The sequence below is a fragment of the Crocodylus siamensis genome, chromosome 15 (assembly GCF_052110815.1).
Source record: "Crocodylus siamensis isolate JL-2025a chromosome 15, ASM5211081v1, whole genome shotgun sequence".
Lineage (NCBI taxonomy): Eukaryota > Metazoa > Chordata > Crocodylia > Crocodylidae > Crocodylus > Crocodylus siamensis.
In genome coordinates, this window is record NC_143409.1 from 22379055 (window position 1) to 22400750 (window position 21696).

The 21696-nt window shown below is 43.4% G+C and overlaps 1 protein-coding gene across 1 annotated transcript in view; it reads left to right on the forward strand.

Moving 5' to 3' along the window:
- SCG3 (secretogranin III) overlaps positions 1–21696 on the forward strand; it is a 54266-nt gene that overhangs the window by 3370 nt on the left and 29200 nt on the right. The window contains exons 6-8 of the mRNA XM_090029236.1: positions 895–1056; positions 1865–2042; positions 9926–10042. Coding sequence (XP_089885362.1) covers positions 895–1056; positions 1865–2042; positions 9926–10042 — 457 coding nt within the window. The remainder of the gene's footprint in view (positions 1–894; positions 1057–1864; positions 2043–9925; positions 10043–21696) is intronic.

The following is a 21696-nucleotide window of genomic DNA, read 5'->3' on the forward strand; positions in this document are numbered from 1 at the left end:
AAATGCAATACACCTAAAATTGACAAGTGAATGATACTGACTTGAAGCACAAAGAGTGAGAGTCAGGCTCTAGGTAACTTTCTCAACTCATTTGGGCCATTGCACATTGATCTTAACCTGCAATAACCTTGCTATTTGCATCCTGGGTTTTGCAACCAGAGATGGCAAGTAATAGTATTTTCTGATGTGGCAAAAGTCCACTGAGGATGAGAATGAAAGTGTCACACTCATATTTTTTTTTATTTCCCTTTTTGTTTTCAATTACTTCCTTTGTTTTATCAACTATCTTGTCACTGTCATGACAACACTCTGGGCCACGACCCTCTAATGTGTAAGTCAACATAGCACCTTTGATTTCACTGGAAGCACAATGGCATACACCAGCAGAACCTAGCCTAAGTGTTTCTTAATGTTACCCATCAAAAAACTCAGTTTGATTCCAAATCTCCAGATATCACAGACTAGCGTATACACTGCAATACCTACTTTTTTTTCCCCTCTTTTTTGCTTTTTCTTAAATATGATCTTGCATGATGAACTCTTACAGATTTCAAAGGGAGATCTGTGTACAGCACCAACAAAATTGAGCCTACATTCAAGTAACAGAATTAACATAAGAATGAAAATGCATTGTCGTGAAGTTGTAAAAATTTAACTGTATTTTCAGTTTATATATGACTATATTCCACCACATGTAACCTATATAGGCCACAACCAGAGCCCATGGTTTTAGGAACTACACAGAAAAAGAAATCAAATCTAATTTGGCTGTATTCAACCATGAAGCAATTAAACAGGTTAGATAGCTGACTAACTAACTAATGGAAGACTGGTTTAAAAAATTCAGTATGTTTACAATTCAGAGTACATAGAGAAAATAATGTATATCAACAGATTACAGAGAGCCAGGCCTATACTCTGGAAGATGAAGTGGCTGAAGTTCTACAACAGTTAATTGCTAACGAAGCAAATGATGGTGAGAAGGAGTCAGAAGCTCTTGATTACCCTCCAAGCAGAACAGACAGTGATACAGAAGAAAAACAGGAGGAAAACATGGTAATTGTTCTTAGCTAATCATTTTGACTCACTAAATAGTATGAATAGCCCAATGCACTGTTCTGTGCTTCAGGGAATAATTAGTTCAGTCTGGAAACTGTAAGAATGTTTTTAAAGAAATGCCATCAAATAGAAATATGAGCAATATCGTACATAAAAGTTTATGCCAAGATTGCATATTGAAATAATGCTGTGAGAGACACTGATCTCCTTCCAATTTAGAGAAGTATTGGCTCAAGCCAGTACACAGCATAAGGTTATGATAATGTTTGCTGCTCTTCTAATCATGTCACCTGAAACAGAGGTATCAAACTCATCTTCTGCCCTGGGCTGGGTATGTACTGTGGGGCTTCTTGGAGGCCGGATCCATCTCAGGGCATGGAGTGGTGGTGGTGGCAGCAGCTTCAGTTCCAACCCAATACATGAGATAGCAGTGGCATCAGCTCCAGCACCCACCACTGTTGGCACTGACGTATGTTTCATGCCAGGGCAGCAGCAACGGCTCTGGCATAGAGCATATGGCAGCAACAGCTGTGGCTCTGGGTCAAGCACAGGTCCTGGGGTAGTGGCAGCAGTGGGACCAATGGTCAAGGATCTAGGTCCCCAACAGTGGCAATGGGCAAAGCAGCTAGAGGCTGACCAGGGCTTTGTCAGTCCTTACTCCCCACCCTCCCCACTTTTCCACACCCACAAACTTCCGGTTGCCTGGTGAACCAGATACATTAGCTACATGGGCTGGAGCCAGCCCTTGGGCCATATGTTTGACCCCTGATGTAAAGCAATGTTTTTCTAATCTCTTTCTATGAAGACCCCCAGCAATGCTGATCAAGATGGTTTTATTAATGGAGAATCTGATGATACTTTGGATAACGCATGGTCTTCCTCTAATGCCTTGGAAAGAAGAAATGAACTCCCTTCAGACAATAATTTTGAAGACCTTCAATATTTCCCAAACTTTTATGCACTGCTGAAAAGTCTTAATTCAGGTGAGCTCTATGTTTTCTCAGTAATGTGTTTTAGAGCAGTATTTAGCAAGGAAAGTAGAATCTAGTTGTGTGTTGAGGTTTTTCCATTTTTCTTTCTCAGCCTGAAATCTCTCCCACCTACTTCAAGGCCCCAAGTCTCAGGGACTTTTCCCTTAAGATAAGAAAGACTGGATGGAGCTCCTTTTGGATCCCATCCAGATCACCCCTAGTTCAGCTACAGTGCCTGCTGCAGAATGATGTCACAAACTCCACTCCCCAGGGACAAGGTGTATTACCTCTACAGACTTAACAGTTTGGGGCTATTAACCCAGGAGTCTCGAAATCTCTTTCTCTTTATCATTTCTCTAAGACGTAGAAAGAAAAATATGGCAAATTGTTTTCCCCAGAGATGTTGCCAGTAAGAGCCTTTTCTCCTGAGTTAAGGGAAATATGAAAGTGAATCAGGTCATATTGTCATCATCTGCACAGTGATGGTGCCAGTAAATTATACTTAGCATTCCTATCCTTTTCTCAAACCACAGACTCCTTTCTATATTGTGATGAAGGCCCTGAATCACATCTTCCTTCTCTGGTGTTATGCATTATTCTGTCCCAGTGAATTATCACCTAGATTGTGGCACCTACCCACAGCTGCTCTGTCAGTGCACATTGTCTCACGCCCACTCTCACACTCCTCAGCCAGCAACCATTCTTTCACTGTCACCAAAAAAGCCAACAACTTGGCAGATTCTTTCTTCTGAAGAAGTCTGGGTCCTTCCACCACCCATCCCCACAGGCAATGAGTAGGGACAGGAGCAGGAGTCAGAACCAAAGGTGATTTTTTTTTTTCCCCTTGTCCTTTCCAGAAGGCTTGCATTCTCCTATTTTGTCCTCCCCTTCCTCTTAGAAGCTTGGGCTGGGGGTTCTTCCTTCTCCCCTCTCTGTATTCACAAAGCAGAGAGTTCAACAGGTAAGCAAGCAAGTAGAACTGCGAATCAGTCTTTAGACATGTCTTAGTCTTGTCTCCTATTTCAGGCTCCTTCCCTGCCAACTAAGGATGAGAAGATTCAAGTGACCCCTACCAATATGTGTGTAGATTTTCTGAGAGGCAGCTCCTCAGTTGTGCTGGCCTTTGAGCTAAGGCCAGAATAGTGTTGTCACCTTTCCTTGCCTACCAGTATGCCAATAATTAAATTTCTCATGTATCTCAGTGGTGGTGGATGAATTCTGTGCTCATGATGCAGAAAGACAGACAAGTTTATTGCAAAAACATGAGTGAATGAAGCAAAGAACAATGAGGAGAAGGTGGTGAGAAAAGTCAGGGCAGGAGAAGGGGATTTTTCGTGCCATACTGAATTTAACTCAAGGCAAGTACTTTTTTACCATGAAAATTGCAAGCATGATCTGAGAGAATGAGGAACCATTCCAGTACTGAAAGTGTAGACACCTCTCCAGTAGCTGAATCATATTTCTGTGGAAATCAATAAGCTTCATGACAAATTTTAAATGTCTTTATAAGAACCCATGGAGCTTATATGAGTTCCCATATACAAAGTGGCATTGCCATGTTGAATCTCTTTCTATAAAGTCTGCTTTTGAAAGCATATTCTTTTTCCTTATTATTCTGCCATGGCCAGTCCTGAAGCAGTCAGCACTCTGTCCCTCTACTTTTTCAAGTATTGACAAAAAAATTAGATACCTGGAGGCCAGACCTGTTTTCAGAAGTCAAGTAACAATTCCAGTGTATTAAATGTGTTAATACTGTGGCCACAACTTGTTGATTTTTAGCTTCCAGAACAGCTATTATTCTAAATATTTTAGTTAAGGCGTAATGAATGTCCTCCAAAATCTCTTTCTATTATGAGGTGTTCTGGCCACCAGATCTGCTATCCAGTTGTAGATAAAAGGTAGATAAAAGGTCCTCAGTGCAATTGCTACATGATTGCTTTTTAAGACCAGTAACAGATAGAAGTCTTCTGGACAGTTCAGACATAAGTATAATAAATTCTGCGTGCAACTTCAGCTGATTGTTCCTAGGCCAGAGTCCTGCAGCCAGGGCCCACCAGCAGTGCACATTGCAGACATTCAAAAGCTTCCACTGCTACTCTCCATCTTGAAGAAAGATTCCCCTTATTCCATCTTCACCCTCCACTTGGAGTAGGATTTTCCATTAGAAAGGACTGCATGGCCATATTAGCCTTGGGCCACTGCCACATGGCTGGATTGAGCCATGGCCAGACCTGCCCTGCACAGCTGGATCAAAGCCAGGTGATTGCTGTGCAGCTGGATTAAGTCCCAGATGCGCTCACCTCTCATAGCCAGGTCAGGGCCATGCTGTTGCCATGTGGCTGGCTCAGGTCCCTGCTGGGTTGACCCTGCATGCCAGATCAGATCAACAAGCTGGATCCAGTCCACAGATAGACCTGGCACTACCCATCTGACCTGCAGGGTGAAAAGGTTGTGGTCTATAGTACTGCTTCTGTGAATGTGCTTGTTTGTGAACATGCAAGAATGACCGTTGGAATAAGAAGCCTATTGCTCACGTTGCTTTTTTTATTTTCATAGTTTCATAGCTGTTAGGGGCTGGAAGGGACCTTACAGATCATCAGATCCAGCCCCCTTGCATATAGGCAGGAAAAACTGCTAGGATCAAATGATCCCAGCAAGATGGGAATCAAAACATTTTTTTAAAGCTGGCCAGGGTGGATGATTGTACCAGTTCTTGGGGAAGCTTGTTCCAAATCCTCAACACTCGGCTTGTAAAGAAGTTTTTCCTTATGTCTAGCCTGAAGCGATCTTCAACCAACTTGTGCCCAATATTTCTTGTCTTTCCCTGGGAGGGCCTTGGTGAATAGATGCTCCCCCGATGTACACCTCAGATATACTTATAGGCTGCAACCAAGTCCCCTGTGAGTCTTCTCTTCTCCAGGCTGAACAATCCCAAGTCCCTCAGCTTCTCCTGATACATCTTGGTCTCCAGGCCTCTAATCATGCAGTGGCCCTCCTTGGACTCTCCTGAGCTTCTCTACATCCTTCCTGAAATGTGCTGCCTAGAACTGGATTCAGAACTCCAGCTGTGGCCTCACTAGGGCTGAGTAGAGAGGAAGAATGATATCCTTAGCCTTGCTCAAGATGCGTCAGTAGATGCATGCCAATGTTTGATTAGCTCTGCCAGCTTCAGCATTGCATTGGTGGTTCATGTTCATTTTAGTGTCTGTCATGATACCCAAGTCTTGTTCAGATGTGGTGCTGGCAAACGTAGCACTGCCAAGCCTGTAAGCATGTTGTGGATTATTTCTCCCCAGATGGAGCACTTTGCATTTCTCTTTATTAATGACATCTGGTTGAGGTCTGCCCATCTTGCAAGCCTGTCCAGGTCAGCCTGTATTGCCAGCCTGTCTTTAAGTGTGACCACACTCCCCCATAGTTTGTTGTTGTCAGTGAACTTTGCTAGGTCACTTTTAATACCTGGATCCAAATTGTTGATGGACGTGTCGAAAAGCACTGGTCTGAATACTAAAACTTGAGGGATACCACTGGTTACCCTCCACCATGATGACTCAGTTCCATCAATCAATACTCTCTGGGTCCTACCACAGAGCCAGTTGCTTAGCTACCAAACCATAAAGTAGTCAAGGCCACATTTTCTCAATTTTTTCACGAGGGCTTTGTGGGAGACCAGGTCAAAGGCCTTTTTGAAGTCCAGGTATATGACATCAACCTCATTTCCCCCATCCAGGTGGCAAGTAACCTGATCATAGAAGGAAATCTGGGGCTGATCTGGTATGACCTGCCCATAACAAAGCCATGTTGGCTATCCTTCAGAATACTGCCTTCTGCTAGCCTGTCTGTAATAGATTCTTTGATTATTTTCTCCAGGATTTTACCAGGGATTGAGGTCAAACTGATTGGCCTGTAAGTTCCCAGATCTTCCTTTTACTCCCCCATAGCTTGTTGTCATCAGCGAACTTTGCTACTTCGCTTTTAATACCTGGATTCAAATGCTAATGAACATATTGAAAAGCACTGATCTGAGTACTGACCCTTGGGGGATGCCACTGGTTACCCTCTGCCATGATGACTCAGTTCTGTCAATCAGTATCCTTTGGGTCCTACCACGGAGCCAGTTACCTAGCCACCAGAGCGTGAAGTAGTCGAGGCCACGTTTTCCCAATTTGTCCATGAGGACATCATGGGAGACCAGGTCAAAGGCCTTTTTTCATCCTCTCTGGAATATAATTGTGGTTAAAAAGTTAAATATGGTGGATATGAGATCAGTAAACAAACTGAAATATATGCATTATTGACACTGAAGGTCTTAAAGGTAAGATGTTATGGTAAAAAATGTTCAGTCCTTGGTTATCAGAATCCTCCATTTTTTAAAAGGTGTTACAGTAGCGTAGAGATGAGGGGGGTGGAGGAGAGCCGGCCTATGGGGGGCACCAGCCAGGCTCTCCAGGGATATTCAGTCCCCCACAGCACTTCCAGTTTCACTGCCAGCACTTCTGGTTTTGCCAACAACGTTTGCTACACCACTGTGGTGTTATTAAGTTGAGATACTTTATGGGCAGAACTAGAGCATTTGCTTCCCCATTAAAATTGAGTATTTTGAATGATGCAAGTTGTTGAAGATCTGTGTGTCCATACTAGATCAGTGACATCTCCCTCTAAACTGCCTGGCTGGTATGTAGAGTTCTAGTCAGTTGTTCACTACCAAATCTCAACGGAAGTCATTCAGGTAACAGACTGCCGAGTGACTGTTTGAGTGGTAAGAGTGATATGGATTGAGCTACAAGTACTTAGTGGGATTAAATTATAGAGTTTTAATGATAGGTTTTCATTTCAGTTAAAGTATCTAGACGCTATTGCATGTAGTGCCATAAACTCTGTGCAACACCTCCTAGATTTTGGACTTCCTTTTGATCTGTTTGGTTTAAAGAATAATAATAAAAAAATTGTAGAGTAGATGTAAAGACCAGTGGCTCAAGTTCTTAGTAATATCTGGGTGTAACAGGAGTGCCACTTTCGAAGCCTCTCCGGATGCACGGCTCCGTCCTCCTGCAATGGGCCAATCGCCCGCCCACTCTCGCCTGCCATGACTTGATCTTACTTATAATTAATGATTACTTGGAATTAGCAGGAGGCTGCCCATTTTTGTGCACCTCGATGGCAGGGGGCACTGCCTGTGGCTCCTTTTCCTCCCCTGCACCGCAGCCCAAGCCTCGCAGATGGTGTCTGTATGATCTAACTTGGGCCATGTTATTATGTCTCCGCCCTTCGTTTGTCCTTGGGGCTCCTCACCATCCCGTCTCACTCTCGGGGCCCTCGCCGCCCCGTCTCACTCTCGGGGCTCGTCGCTGCCCCCCAGCTCCGGGGCTCGTCGCTGCCCCCCAGCTCCGGGGCTGGGCCAATGCACCCTGCCCCTTCCTGGGGCTTCTCTCCATGCAGCCGCCCCACAGGGCTGGGGTCAATACCCCTCAACACCGCGCCACACCGGCACAAACAGCTATGCCTACCCGGCACCACTCACTGTGCCCCACAGGGCACCAGGAACCCCCAGATTACTGGGGTGTTCCCGTGAGGCCTCCTCTCACCCCTACAGCCTCACCCAGTCCTCCGGTACCATACAAACAAACACAAACCATAAGCCAACCGGCTATAACACAAAACACAAAACCCCGAGCCACAACATAGCAGCTTGACCGTTCTGGTCAGGGTATACATCTCACCCTAGCAGAAAGCCCAGGGCTATTCCGGCCATCAGAGTTCTCCCCTTTGTTCTGGCTGAGTTCCTCCTCCCTCGGCAGCAGCCGGAGGGGAACTGCCCTCCTAGCCTTCTGCTTGGGCTTAAGAAGAGCTAAGCTCCGCCCCTTCCTGTTCCTAGATTTCCCCGGTTGCTAGGGCAACCAGCACCTGCGCAGTCCTGATGACTGGCAGCTGCGCTTCCCTCTCCCCAACACTAGGGGTCTCTCCCGAGCCGCTTCTGCTCCCAGTCACAGAGCGCCTGAGTGGCCTGCGACACCGGGCAATTGATTTTAGTCTCTGCTTGAGAAAAACATAGAGTAGATATATCAATAAATGATAATATATGTATATCTAAACTGACATCAGTTCTCAGAGCTACTCACCGATGTTGAAATTCATCCATGCATAGGTGACTATTCCTATTTCAAGGGCCTAAGTGTTGCATAGTTCTTGTGTTAAACTGTTCCCTCAGGATACAAGTATGATTATCCCTGAAGATCCATCTTGAAGGAGTGGATCAATACCAGTAAATGTAACTAAACTAATAGACTATGAAGTGTTAAAATCATTTAACTCACTCTTTCCCAGGCTGACTATTTAGGGTCTTAACATGCAAGGTCAAGGAGAGCAGAGAATTGATGCCTAGCCAGGTGTCTGAGCTATCTTGCCAGTGCAGGCAGAGTGTCATATCCGTAATGCAACAGATGCTTTAATGACAAATAAGAAGACAGAGGTCAGAGGAGAGGGAAGTACGGTAATCTGGAAGTCAGGAATCCTGGTCTCTATTCCCAGCTCTGCCACTGGTCTGCTGTTGGACCATTGGGAAGTCACTTCATTACTGTGTCTAAGTCATGATCCTAATGCTCCTAGGGGACTTTGTTCTGAAGAACATCCCACTTGCTGCCCCTGCCACTGATACATGCTAAACCTGGAAATGAGGCTGTGGGACTGCCACTGGGGGCTTTCCCTGCCACCACTCATAAGCACTCCAGAGACCAAGATCTTACAAGAAGCAGCAGGGAAAGCTTCCCCTGAGCAGCTTCACTGCCTCATTTGGCACAAGTGAATGAGCAGGGACACGCTACAGAGCACTGGGCACAGGGTATAAAACCCTCATGCATAAATGGAGGAAATTATTCTTGCTCTACTTTGTAAAGTGTTTTGAGATCCTGATAAAAAGTTTTAGATAACAGTTTAGGCTCACATTTTTAAGGTGTTTGGGTATCAAAATCCTGATAAAATCAATGGAAATTAGGTACCTAAATATCTTAATTAAAAGAAGGCTGTTCTAAATGTCAAATATTATTACCATGTCAGTCCAAACCAAGAGTTTAATCCATGCTGCAGAGTCCACTGTGTCTCCTGGCAAGAGTACCTCATCCTTCCAAGTTGAATGTTGGGGAGGTGTGTTTGTTGAGCCCTCAGTTAAAAGCAAGGGTGTTTTGGTGATATCAGGTACTTTGTGCCTGAAACATTGTCTAACATCTCTCCCAGCTATACAGTACAGTTGGTCCAATAAAAGATACCATAAAAAAAACATTGCTTCTCATATATCCTGGACCACCGTTGCTACAAAAACACTCCAGCCTTACCTAAATTAAAACACAGATTGGGGCTTTAAAAGGTAATAAGGATAAGATATAGAGATAATGACATCTTTTAAGTGTGAGTATCTCTTCAGAAAAACCTCTAAGCTATGTGGCTCAAAGGTTTGTAAAGCCAGCAGCAGATAGGCCTGAATAGATTTCCTGAATATTTATGTCCACAATATCTATTTATTATTATTTGATTTATATGGTACTTTTCCCAACAAAGACTTGGGTCAGCTTACAATAATAAAAACAGAATAACTTAAAAACAAGAGAGTGACACAAGGTCCCAAATGGTTTAAAGGGGAAGTAGAATATCAAGAGAGAGAAACCGCTAAACAACATCTCATCCTGGTTTTGTTTGGTGAATGCGTACCCAAATAGGAAGCTTCTTAAAATGAAGGAGCACAGCAGCTTTGAAAGTGCCATTCTCAGGGGAACAAACAACAGCTTCCTTCTCCACTAAGCCACCAACAACCTGTGACTTTATACATGAATTTAACACAAAGGGTTTTGTGGGACACAATCTCTTGGAGTTCTGAGTGTAATTTGTTTTGTACCTTGATGCAGAGACAGAGGCAAAAGAAAAAGAAACCCTGATAACTATCATGAAGACACTGATTGATTTTGTGAAGATGATGGTTAAGTACGGAACAATCACACCAGAAGAAGGTGTTTCCTACCTTGGTGAGAGCACACACTTTATATGATAATATTATTCATCCTATGTTCTTCATCTACTAACAGTGATAATTATAATGTCATCTTGCTTGATTTTTTTTCAATCCTGTTTTAGGTTTGATCAATCAAAATGACAAAGCAGCATTCCATGATTGGTCTTTTTAATAATGTGGAATTCCCTAATGTTTCATTATTTATGTCTTTTGAAATGAAGAGTTCCCTATCAGATGTATGTTTAGAGGATAATTCACCACTCTTTTAGTCCATTTTATAGTTCTGTTATTTCAATGGCCTTAAAACAGAATAAAACGAGTGATTTACTCCAGTAATAAACTGACAGATCAGCCCCATGCATTTTCCCACATACCAGCATGATTAGTCTGCCATTTACAAACACCTATAACAGAGATGGCCTAATATCTATCAAGTAAGACTACCAGCAGCTGTAGAGATTGTTGCATGGTGACATTAGGTCTTGCCTCAGAGGCTGTTAGCTCTTAGAGTCCCTTTCTGCTTGTCATGCAAACTTAATCATTGTTGTTATTTTCTTAAGTGAAAGCTTTAAATAAGCTAAACTTCCCTGCATACACTTCCCTTCTTTCACAATAAATAATCAAATTTACTGTAGCTGAGCAGCCGTGGCTAAAGGGGGGTCACTCCTCTGCATAAGCTCTCTGCAACTCTGTCATTTACTCAGCTATTCCTGACATGGTTTTATATATCAGGATGACCATTTGGTTTTAAAAAGCTGCTTGTTATTGTTGGCTGGAAGGTATTGTTGGCTGGGCAGGACCCACCCTGCCCAGGACCCACCCTCAGACCAACCACAACCTTTCCATTCGATAATAGGCAAATGTATTGATACACAGTGATAACAGAAAAGAAACAATGCATACAATCAAGCAATTCTATATATCTACCAAATCCTAGGGCTGTCATTAAAGTACGTCTGGCCAGGACACCATCTCTACTCTGAGGCTCTTTCTTAAGTGTCAGATGTTCCAGGGCTGTCAGCAATCTGGAGGTTGTGGGATGTAGGAGACGGTCATGTGCCCTCCATGGTGGCTTCAGGGACCCTTCCCAAGGAACAGGGAGGAAGAAAGGGACAAGACAAAGAGAGGGACCAATGAGGAGGGACAGGACAAAGGGAGGGACCCTTTGTTACTCTCAAGTCTCTGCTTTTGGTTTCTCCTTTCTTCCTGATGACTCCTGATAACTCTTCATCTTGTGGTCACATGTCCATGTAGCCTTCCAGGCCTTCTCCTAATTTGGTCTGTTTCCCCAAAAGTGGGACTTGGGGATGGGCCACTCTCGGGCTTTGTTCCTGCTGTCACTTTATCTCGTGTTATGGAACACTATGGTACCTATCTTCCTCTTTCCCAGGGTGTGTGTTCATTCATTGGCCTTGTTGTGTTAGACAATCTGTCTGCTTCCAGAGCCAGAGAAATTGTATGACTGAGAGACCTAAGCTCTTTAGAAATTAATTAACCCCTGCTGCCCATCTTGAACCCTTATAATGTGTATATATATACCTATAAGCCAATTCGCAGAATGCAAACCTTTAAATACCCTTTCTAAGCCAACAGTTATGGTGCCAGAACTGGTAATGACCTTTCATGGAGTCCGCAGCTGTAGAGGCCTGATAAATTGATCCTACCGTGAATGCACAATTTCATTATTCATACCCTGGCTACAGAAGGTTCCATAACTCATGATGTAAATACAAAACAGTTACTTTTCCACTCTAATTAATTTATATCCTTGGAAAAGCCTGGCCCTCCATTCTGTTGGTTTTTATGAGAGTCACGTTTTTGGACAACTTGGTTTGTTACTGTGTCTGTTAGTACACTGTCTCTGTGCATGTGTGAAAAGTGCTACATATAGTGATTGATTGTAAGCCTCAGGTTTCACTATTGTTCTCCCAAGTAGATATATTATGGGTAGAGCAGGCATTGCTTTTCTAAACAGTGTCATGACAAAATATGATGGGCTAAATATATCTCCTGATGGAACAACCATGAAGTCAGTGAAATTACGCTAGGGATGCATTTAGCCTATTAATATTTTGGACGTTTGTTCAAATTGGCTTTACTTTGTGTAAATAAATACTTCAGTCCTGGAAACAAATTGCCATGATGACACAGTGCAGAGAGAACAGGAATTAAGTGAAGAATTTTTGCTTTTGATTTTGGCTTTTGATTTGGCTAGGATTTAAAATACATCTTGCAACTGATGATGTAGCCAGATTATGCTTTGCAAACCTGTGATTTATAGGAGAGAAATTTTTAGACTTGATTTTTGTAATCCATCAAAGCAACTTACTGTAGTGGAAAAGGCTCTTTCATAGGTCTCAAGTTGCTTCTGTGGTAATCTTTTTTTAGATATACTGTTGAGAAATGACTTTAAATCTGACCTCCATATATTGAGCTAATAGTCTCAAGAGTTCAAGGATAGAAAACATATGAGTATATCAGCTCAATATAGTATCAGTAAACAAGGTAGCTTATTCATTGTTATTCTAAATGTTACAAATGCTTTTATTTTGATATATAAATGGATATCTGTATATCTGTGTGTGTGTAGGTGTATGTATATATACAAAGCCAGAAAAAAGAAAAATTGCCTTTATTTTTTTAAAAGAGCCAACATTAGCAAACAGCATGGAATTCCCTTGTTGCTTGGCGCAAGAGGAAAATACTTAGAGTATCTGGGCACACAGAACTAGGTTTGCCCTGTGTTACCAGAGCGTTAAGCTGCATACATTCTTTTTGTCTGCTTTCTGATCGAAGCCATGTGGAAGCTGTATCCTTGAATTATATATTCAAAATAATAAATCATTTATTAAATCAGTCACAAGCTTTTGTGCCTCTCACATGGACATAGAGGCAGTACATTTGACTGCATATACTAGTAACAGCTGGTTTGGGATTTGAAACCACAGCATTATGTCATCATCACTGTATCCTACTTCAAGGGAAAATGTCTTGCTGCTGCAGTGAATGATGTTATTAGGTTTAGCCCTACGTGCACAGGGTCTGTCTAAAACACAGTGCAGGGAAAACGCATATGTGTAAAATGAAAAGCAAAACTGATTGTTAAAAACATAAAACTATTAGTATATATTAAAAGACTCATAATGTGACAAATATAATCCATAGCATAGAAGCCAAGTAGCTAGAAACTGTATACGTATAAAAGCAGGAATGCACGCTGCACGTATAGAACATGTTTCAAAAAGCACAATTTTGGAAGCATTAAAGAGAGCCTGGAACAAACTGAGGTTAAATGTGCATTCATCCAAAACACATCCTACTAGGCAACTGCTGTTGGCAGAATACCAACTATCTCCCATCATTCTCTGCTCTTTAACTATTGATGCCCTCTTTTGACATGTTGGGGGGAAATTCTTGAGCAGAATGGAAGAGCTGTAATATGTTTCCAGAGAGACTCCTAGGAAACATTAGCATTTCCTTTTGGTGATTCCCCCTGACCTGTGAATATTGGAAGTTGTTTTAACAGAAATTTCTACAACCAAAAATGGGTATAAATGGCATCAGGAGAAAAGGGTCAATTTGGTTCTATGTACGGCTTTGATGCCTAGGCTTAGTAAAATTCCTGGAAGCGTGCATATGTTTCTAATAGTAATCTCTGGCCCTTACAGGAGATCCACTTTCATTGGTTGGGGGAGAGAGTTTCTAAGTAGACAGATCTAGAATTTGGGATGAAAGGGGTGCATGGTTGCAAGGGAGCAAACAGCTATTCTGCACACTTGATATCCCTCAGCAGCTAATGAGCAAAAAAAATAGGGAGATAACTGCCCATCCCTGTACAAATACACCTTGTGAGAATTTAAGAGTAGTCTTTAGCTTTTGGACCTATGGTTTTCTATGAAAATGAACGGCAGATAAGTATCTAAACTCTGTTTTGAAAATTGCAGTCATAGAATCCATCCAGTTCTGAACAGCACAAAAGTAGCAAGAGCCCTTCAAATTGGGGAAGCTGAGATATTTTGCACTGAATCAGACACATTGTTGATGATGTTCCTGCTTTGAACTTAAGTTTTCTAGTTAACACCTAGCAAATTGTGGATGTTCTGTGGAGATTAAAAGCCCAAATCCTGCAAGATGTGGAATGTGTCTGTGGGGGTGGGTGTATGCTTATCTTTTCAAGTCAGGGATAAAATTGGCACAAACTTAAGCAGAGGATCAGGAAAACACTGGAGTGTGTACATATTAACTGTGTAGTCATTTTGCTAGAGGTGTTTGAACAGCATCATTTACATTTCCTTTCTCCTTCTTGTCCATTGAATAGACCTATGATGGAGTTTCTCTTTCTCTTTGGCAGCCTGTTGTCTCACGTGTGACGCATCTCTATATAATGACAGGCTAAATATATAGGAACATTTGGGCTGAACTATAGAAGCAAGGAGTTTAGTTGTCTGCTGAGCCAGTCTCCTCTCCAGTGTGCAGAACATGGGGTTTTCCCCTGATTATCACTCCAGCTAACTGTAAGGAGAAAGGGTATTTTCATATAGGAGACCTGTTGTGTTTTAAAGGGTTGCATTGATCTTTGGGTCCAAAGCTGATACAGATTTATTGGAGTTGGCTGTGAGGCTGGGATTTCCTTTCTTTTTGGTTGCCTGAGTGAGGATTTCTTTAGCATCCCACTGTCTCCCTAATTAAATTCTATTTGTATTTAGTGTACAAAAATCAGTGTTTTAATAAATACCGAGTGAAGAATCCACTTTGGAGCCTGAAATAGAGTGGTTCTCAAACATCTAGTTGTTTATGAATTATAATGATTTACCACACTGCAAATAAAATGCCTCAAATAATTAGAACCTTTATATTATACTGGAAAATATTTGAATTAATATTGCATCTTGGTGATATGTAGCACAGACAGTGTTTTAGGAGCAAATGGACAAGTTCTTAAAAGGTACCAGGACATATAGGATTTCCTGGTGGTGCTAAATGCTTAACTTGCACTCTTTGCAATATGAGTTGCATTTTACCTGCTGACATAGCTTTAGTTGGGATAGGACAATAGCAAGAATATCCTCTCTGTCCTACTCTGGAGGGTAAATTACCCTGTGTGCCCAAAAGTGTAGGTTGAGTGTTGTGCTGTTTTCATGTATCATATTCCCTTCTAGTGGCTACTGTACAGCAAATAAGAGCATACTACTGCAACCAATAATGGAGTTACTCCTTTAGCTCAAGAGATAGTGGTCCACAATTTGATGCTGGAGGTTTTGTGTTTCATTGCCGGTGATGATCTGGGTGGATCATTGCTTCTTCATGTACAAATTAAAACCCTCGTTATCTCTTTTTATGTACAATATGGCGGGGAGGATGGCACCAAAATGATGGATGATGGGAACAGAGAGCTACATGAAACATTTCCTTCCACCCCATAGTCACCTGTTGCCCACCTGCACCAACAGTTTGTTGTGCATTGGACATGACCAAAGGAGTTGAATTGGCTGATGGAAAAAAAGTCAAGGACCCTATTACTCTAGGCCACAAAATCCTGAATTGGTCAAATTATGCTCCGTGGTCCTGGTCCAGAGAATGGGAAATGTCAGGGTGTGTAAGGTAGAGACTGATAAAAGACAAAGGAAAAATTAGAAGGAGAGAGAGACTGAGAATGGGGATCCAAGAGGAGAATAGGAAAACAAGGTCTTATGTTTGGGCAGGTTGCCTCTTCTGTAATTCCATATATTTGGCTAGGGCCTGGGTGGCCAACTGGCTTTGACCAAACGCTTTGTCATCAGCGTGCTGCACAGTTACTCAAGCTTCAAAGAGGGAAAATAGAAATGTGACAAGGAAAAGAGATGAAAGCCATGCAGTGAGAAGGAAAATCTATTTGAATCTTTTCTGGATTAGCAGTCTCTGGTGAATTCACCTCCGAAACTGCTCTGACTTATGCAAGTAGCATACCATGGCGATTTAGGAGTGATCATATTGAACTGTAACGTGCTCGGCCAGTTTGCATTCAAAGATTTCTTCAGTAGTTGGCCAGAGAGAGATAATAAATAATAAAGACAAACCCATGTCTTCACTGTGCAGAGCACTTGAGTCAGAGCCACCTCCTTCCTTTGACTGTAAGCCAGAGCCACCTCTCACACCTCCTTCTTTTGAGTCTGAATCACTATCCAATTCTCTAGCTCTTCCACAGCTGAGTAGGAGATTGGTTGGAACTGGACATGAACAGATGTCTCCATGCATCTCTTCTTCCCCTTGTCACATGGGCACTTCAGAGACGGGTTCTAAACAAAGTGAGATGCCAGCAGTGGGTAGGTGGCTTGTAGGGAGGCATGTACCTTTCCTACAAGCCACTATCTGGAGGAATGCACCAAAAAGTTTTTTAATTAGTTTGGCCTTCCCTGCAACTATTACTTGTACCACAGTTTCACTGTAATGCCACCTTTGAGCCCAACTGCATTCCCTGCAGAAAATCTCATGGATAAAGGGAAGTTTCATTGAGTTTCACCTTCAAACAGGTGAAGGGTTGTGGAGCTGTCAAGCCCACAGCCCCTGGGGGAAGTGCCCAGTGATCCCACAGACTTTCTCTGTGCTGGTCTCAGCAACTTCCCAAATTCTTAGTCGTTGTGGTAGGTGTTTGTATCTGGATCTCCTGCTGGGAGCATAATATCCCCCCTAGCTCACTTTTGGTGGAGAACAGCTCCACATTGCCCAAATTCAGGCCAGAGCCCAGAAGATATGGCTGAGCAATGCATAGCCCATACAGAGCTCATAAGACAGCCATGTTAAGCACTGGGCACAAATTTTTTCCCATTGAATCAATAGCAATAGTTCCATCAACTGCAATGGAAGAAGGATTGGCCCAAATGCAGAAACCAGGCTATTGTACAGACAAAGCAGCATCATGCTCTTTGCCATTAACTATGGCCTCTCACTTGCCAAGTGAATCTCCCCGATACAAGCTTCTTGATCTAGGAAGAGCAAGTGAAAGCATCATTCAGCCCATGCTGGTGGCTCCAGGAGATGACAGTGCCATGTGGAGCTTTTCCTTGCTCTTGGATACCCTTTTAGGGACTGACAGGTGCTAAAAAGGATGAGTGCAGAAGGCCATTAATGTACTGTGCTTCTATCTGGCACATGACTTTTTTTCTAGGAACTTTTTCCTGCTGCTACAGACTTGATTCATATACATTAAAATCTTTAATCATTTTTCCTGTTTACATTTCCTTTTGATGATTTCACTCGTTACACAATATTTTACCTGTCAACTGATGCACACTGCTACTAGTGGTAGTTATTTAATTTCAGATGGCTTTATACACCTTTACCGCTCACCTTTTTACATGAACCAGTGTGGCATTGATACCCTGCACTTTCTGAGGAGGATCTGGTTTGTAAGGCTCTCACAATACCAGTGCCTCAGGCCAGTGGAAATCAGGAGCACTGCAGACGTGATGGACCACATATAGAGGAGATATATGGGGTAGAGTAAGATGCATTTTGGTAGGTGAGTGCAAGTTCTGTGCAGACAGGAGGGATGTGGCAGCAAGGCATAAGAAGGTATGAAATAAGGCAGGCGACCTTGAGAAAACCATTCTCTTGCACCTTGTTACACCCTCCTGCCAGTTATTTCTTTTCCTACAACTTTCACACTTCTGCCCTCATAAGTGTTTATGTTACATGAGCTCTTCCCATCACATTCACTAGTCTTTAACTCATGCCGCCAATTCAGAGTTGATTAGATCTGATTCAAAAGAAAGGCAGTGGCAGTCACAGAAAAATAAGGAAGGCCCTTTGCAGCCAGCCAAATAATAGTGGTTACATTTAAAAAAGAGATTTGCCATTTATTATAGTGGATATAATGGGGTGCTCTAGGGTGATAGCGTAGAGAGGCCCAGGAAGGATGCAAGTCCCCCGACCGTTAGTTCAGACCTAGTTAAGGATTAGCTGGAGGGCTTAGATGTACCCAAGTCAGCGGGCCCGGATGACCTTCATCCGCGGGTGCTGAGGGAATTGGCTGGTGTCATTGCAGAGCCATTAGCACGGCTGTTCAAGGACTCCTGGTGCTCAGGCCAAGTCCCTGAGGACTGGAAAAGGGCCAATGTGGTCCCTATTTTCAAGAAGGAGAGGAAGGAAGAGCCTGGCAACTACAGGCCAGTCAGCCTCACTTCTATCCTGGGGAAGGTCTTTGAAAAAATTATCAAGGGCCACATTTGTGAGAGCCCTGCAGGGGAAGTGATGTTGAGGGGTAACCAACACGAGTTTGTGCCAGGCTGATCCTGCCTGACTAACCTGGTCTCTTTCTATGACCAGCTAACAAAGAGCTTAGATGGGAAGGAGGAAGTCGATGTCATCTTCTTGGACTTCCAGAAGGCCTTCGACATAGTGTCCCACCCAATTCTGGTGGGAAAGCTGAGGGACTGCAGCACTGACGAATGCACAGTCACATGGGTGGCAAAGTGGCTCCAGGGGTGCACCCAGAGGGTGGTGGTGGACGGGTCAATGTCGACCTGGGAGGGTATGGGCAGCGGAGTCCCCCGGGGCTTGGTCCTTGGGCTGGTGCTGTTCAACATCTTCATTAGCGACCTGGACAAGGGTGTGGAGAGCACCCTGTTCAAGTTTGCTGATGACACCAAGCTGTGGGGTAAAGGGAATACACCGGCAGGCAGGGACCGCATCCAGGCAGACCTGGATAGGTTGGAGAAGTGGGCGGATCTGAACAGGATGCGGTTCAACAAGGACAAGTGCAGGGTGCTGCACCTGGGGAGAGGGAACCAGCATTATGGTTATAGGTTAGGGGCTGACCCTCTCAGCAGCACAGAGGCAGAGAGGGATCTTGGAGTCAGGATTGACTCCAGGATGAATGAGAGTCGCCAATGTAATGAAGCAATAGGCAGAGCCAACCGCACCCTGTCCTGCATCAACAGGGGCATCACTAACAGGTCCAGAGGGGTCTTGCTCCCCCTCTATGTGGCACTGGTCAGGCCGCAGCTGGAGTACTGAGTCCAGTTTTGGGCACCGCACTTCAAGAGGGATGTGGAGAGCCTGGAGAGGGTCCAGAGGAGGCCACTCGTATGGTTGGGGGCCTCTGTGGCCAGCCCTATGAGGAGAGGCTGAGGGACCTGAATCTCTTCAGTCTCTGCAAGAGGAGACTGAGGGGGGATCTTATCAGTGGCCAGCAGCAGGGACTCGGGGAAAGTCTGTTCACCAGGGCCCCCAGATCAACGGCCACAAGCTGAGGGAGGATAGGTTTAGGTTAGATATTAGGAAGAACCACTTCATTGTCAGGGTGGCCAGAGCCTGGAATAGGCTTCCCAGAGAGGTGGTGCTCTCGCCTTCCCTGGAAGTCTTCAAGAGGAGACTAGACGGGCACCTGGCTGGGGTCTTATGACCCCTCCACCCCCAGTGCTCCTTCCTGCCCATGCCAGGGGGTTGGACTCAATGATCTGTCTAGGTCCCTTCCCACTCATTGATTCTGTGATTCTATGGATGTATATGGGCATTTGGGGTAGAAAATGAGATCTGAGTAGCATGCAAGGGTCCAGGCTGTGAGAGATCATGGCATATTCATAAGAGCTGGAATACATCAGCTAAATTACTGGGAAAAGATGTATAGTTGCAATGTCATCTCTCCGACCACTCCCTCCTCTCCCAACTCCTGCATCTCTCCAAATCTCAGATGAAGTCTAAACTAAAAGGAGCATACTACATTCCTTTGTCTTAGAGAGGCCTCCTATTGAATTTGTAGTTTCCCTAGTTCCTTTCATTTTCCATTGTTGTCTCCTTTCTGCTCTCCCTACTGGATCTGTTTTTAGACATTTCAGACCTCCTCATTCATTTTCTTCCAACACAAAAATTTGTTTTTCCAATTCCTGAAAGCCCAGGCTTTGCAGCCTGTCCTCTGTGGCATCCTATCATCTGGCTTTTCTTTGCTTATAGGGAAGGCAATCTTAGCCATTCGGTTTTATTTAATAGCTAAGTATAAAAGCTTTCCTTATGAGTCTACTTATTCATAGTTGAATGTTGAGGCTGTAATTGTTGGTTCAGGACTAGGGTGGCCACTTACCTAAAGTTTGAAAATGAAGTTTGTTCACTGCCCTGAGCTGGGAGAGTTTGGATGGCTGCTGCCATGTTCAGTGTACTTTACAAGATACATGTTATCAAAATGTTAATTAATATGGTGCACAAGTATCCTGAATAGTACCTGGGAAGGAGCTGGGTAGGGAAAGGAGGAAAAATCACATCGCACTGCCCTGGCAAGGTTTTCCATCTGGCAAACCCCAGTGATGGTTTTAAAATACTCTGGGAGGAGCAGCATCTAGCTACTTAGGAGGGGTTAGCCTGATTTGGAACAAAAGGAGAAACAGAAACCTGGCCACATCCTCTCCCTCCACAGATCAAAGCTTTAACTGTGCTGTTCCTCTGAAAGCATCCTCTCCTTCCAATTCCTAAAGCAGCAAGGTGTGAGGCTGCAGCTGAGGCCTGCCAGATCCGCTTGCCTCCCTCCTCCACTGATGCCACCAAACCTTGGGGAGTGATAAAACAACATCCATTGTGGCTGGAAGCACTCAGCTGTAACACCACTCAGTCCACAAGGAAGCTCCTATAGGAGAACACTGCACCTGCACACACACAATACCCTGCTGGGGAATAGGTAGGGAAGAATACACAGCTCACAGAGTTTAAGCACTAAGTAGACTTTTTTTTTCTTTTTCTTTTTTTTTTTTTACTTTGCTTGAGATTCTCAATACTTCTTTAGTGATGTGTCTTCATATTTTATTTATGGGCTTTAGCCAGTAACTAACATGACTTATGTGCATATTTTGACGGATTAGTTCAATACAGTTTAAAACCAGAGACATTGAAATGGACATGGGAACTATAGGAAGATAGGACTCCTCAGTCATCAAGTGTGGCCCTCTGGAGCAGTCACCACCACATATAATCCCTGTCAGAAACCAATTATTTTAGAAGCAGCTAGACTTTTGTCCTCACTACACTAATTAGAAGGCTATTTACAGAACCTCACCGTTTTGCTTAATGGAAACCTACCTGTAAATTCCACCTGAAATTCACAGCCAATTTGTACCCACTTCTTTTTTTACCATCAATACCCATTAGCTTAAATAGCTCATCTCTTACTCAGGCATCTATTCTCTTGATGTATTTTTAGAGAGAAGTCTTCTCAGCCTTCACTTTGCTAGGCTAAGCAAGCCAAGGTCTTGCAGTCTTGCACAGATCACCCTAACAAGCCTTTTGTGCACCTGTTCCAGTTTGAATTGATCGTTCTTGAACACGGATTACCAGGATGATATAGTATTTCAGATGAAGTCGCACCATTGTTTCAGACAATGGCAATGTACTTCCCAAGCACTGCCTTGACTGACATATTAGGACCACATTTTTCTTGGTGGCTTCTTTTGATAAACTAGTAAACCTTCATCCTTCTTCAGTCATTTCTAACTGGAAATGAGTTTCAGCTAAGAGCAGAAGCTTTTGATACTAGTTCCTAAATGCATATACTCTGTGTTACTGAATCTTATCATGTCTGTTATCTGAGTCCTCAAACTCATGCAGTAACTCTTGTATGATTTCATGAACTTCCCTATAGTGACAATGCTTCTCAAAGTCCTCAGAAACGATCATCATTAGCACACTTTGTGCCAGTTTTTACAG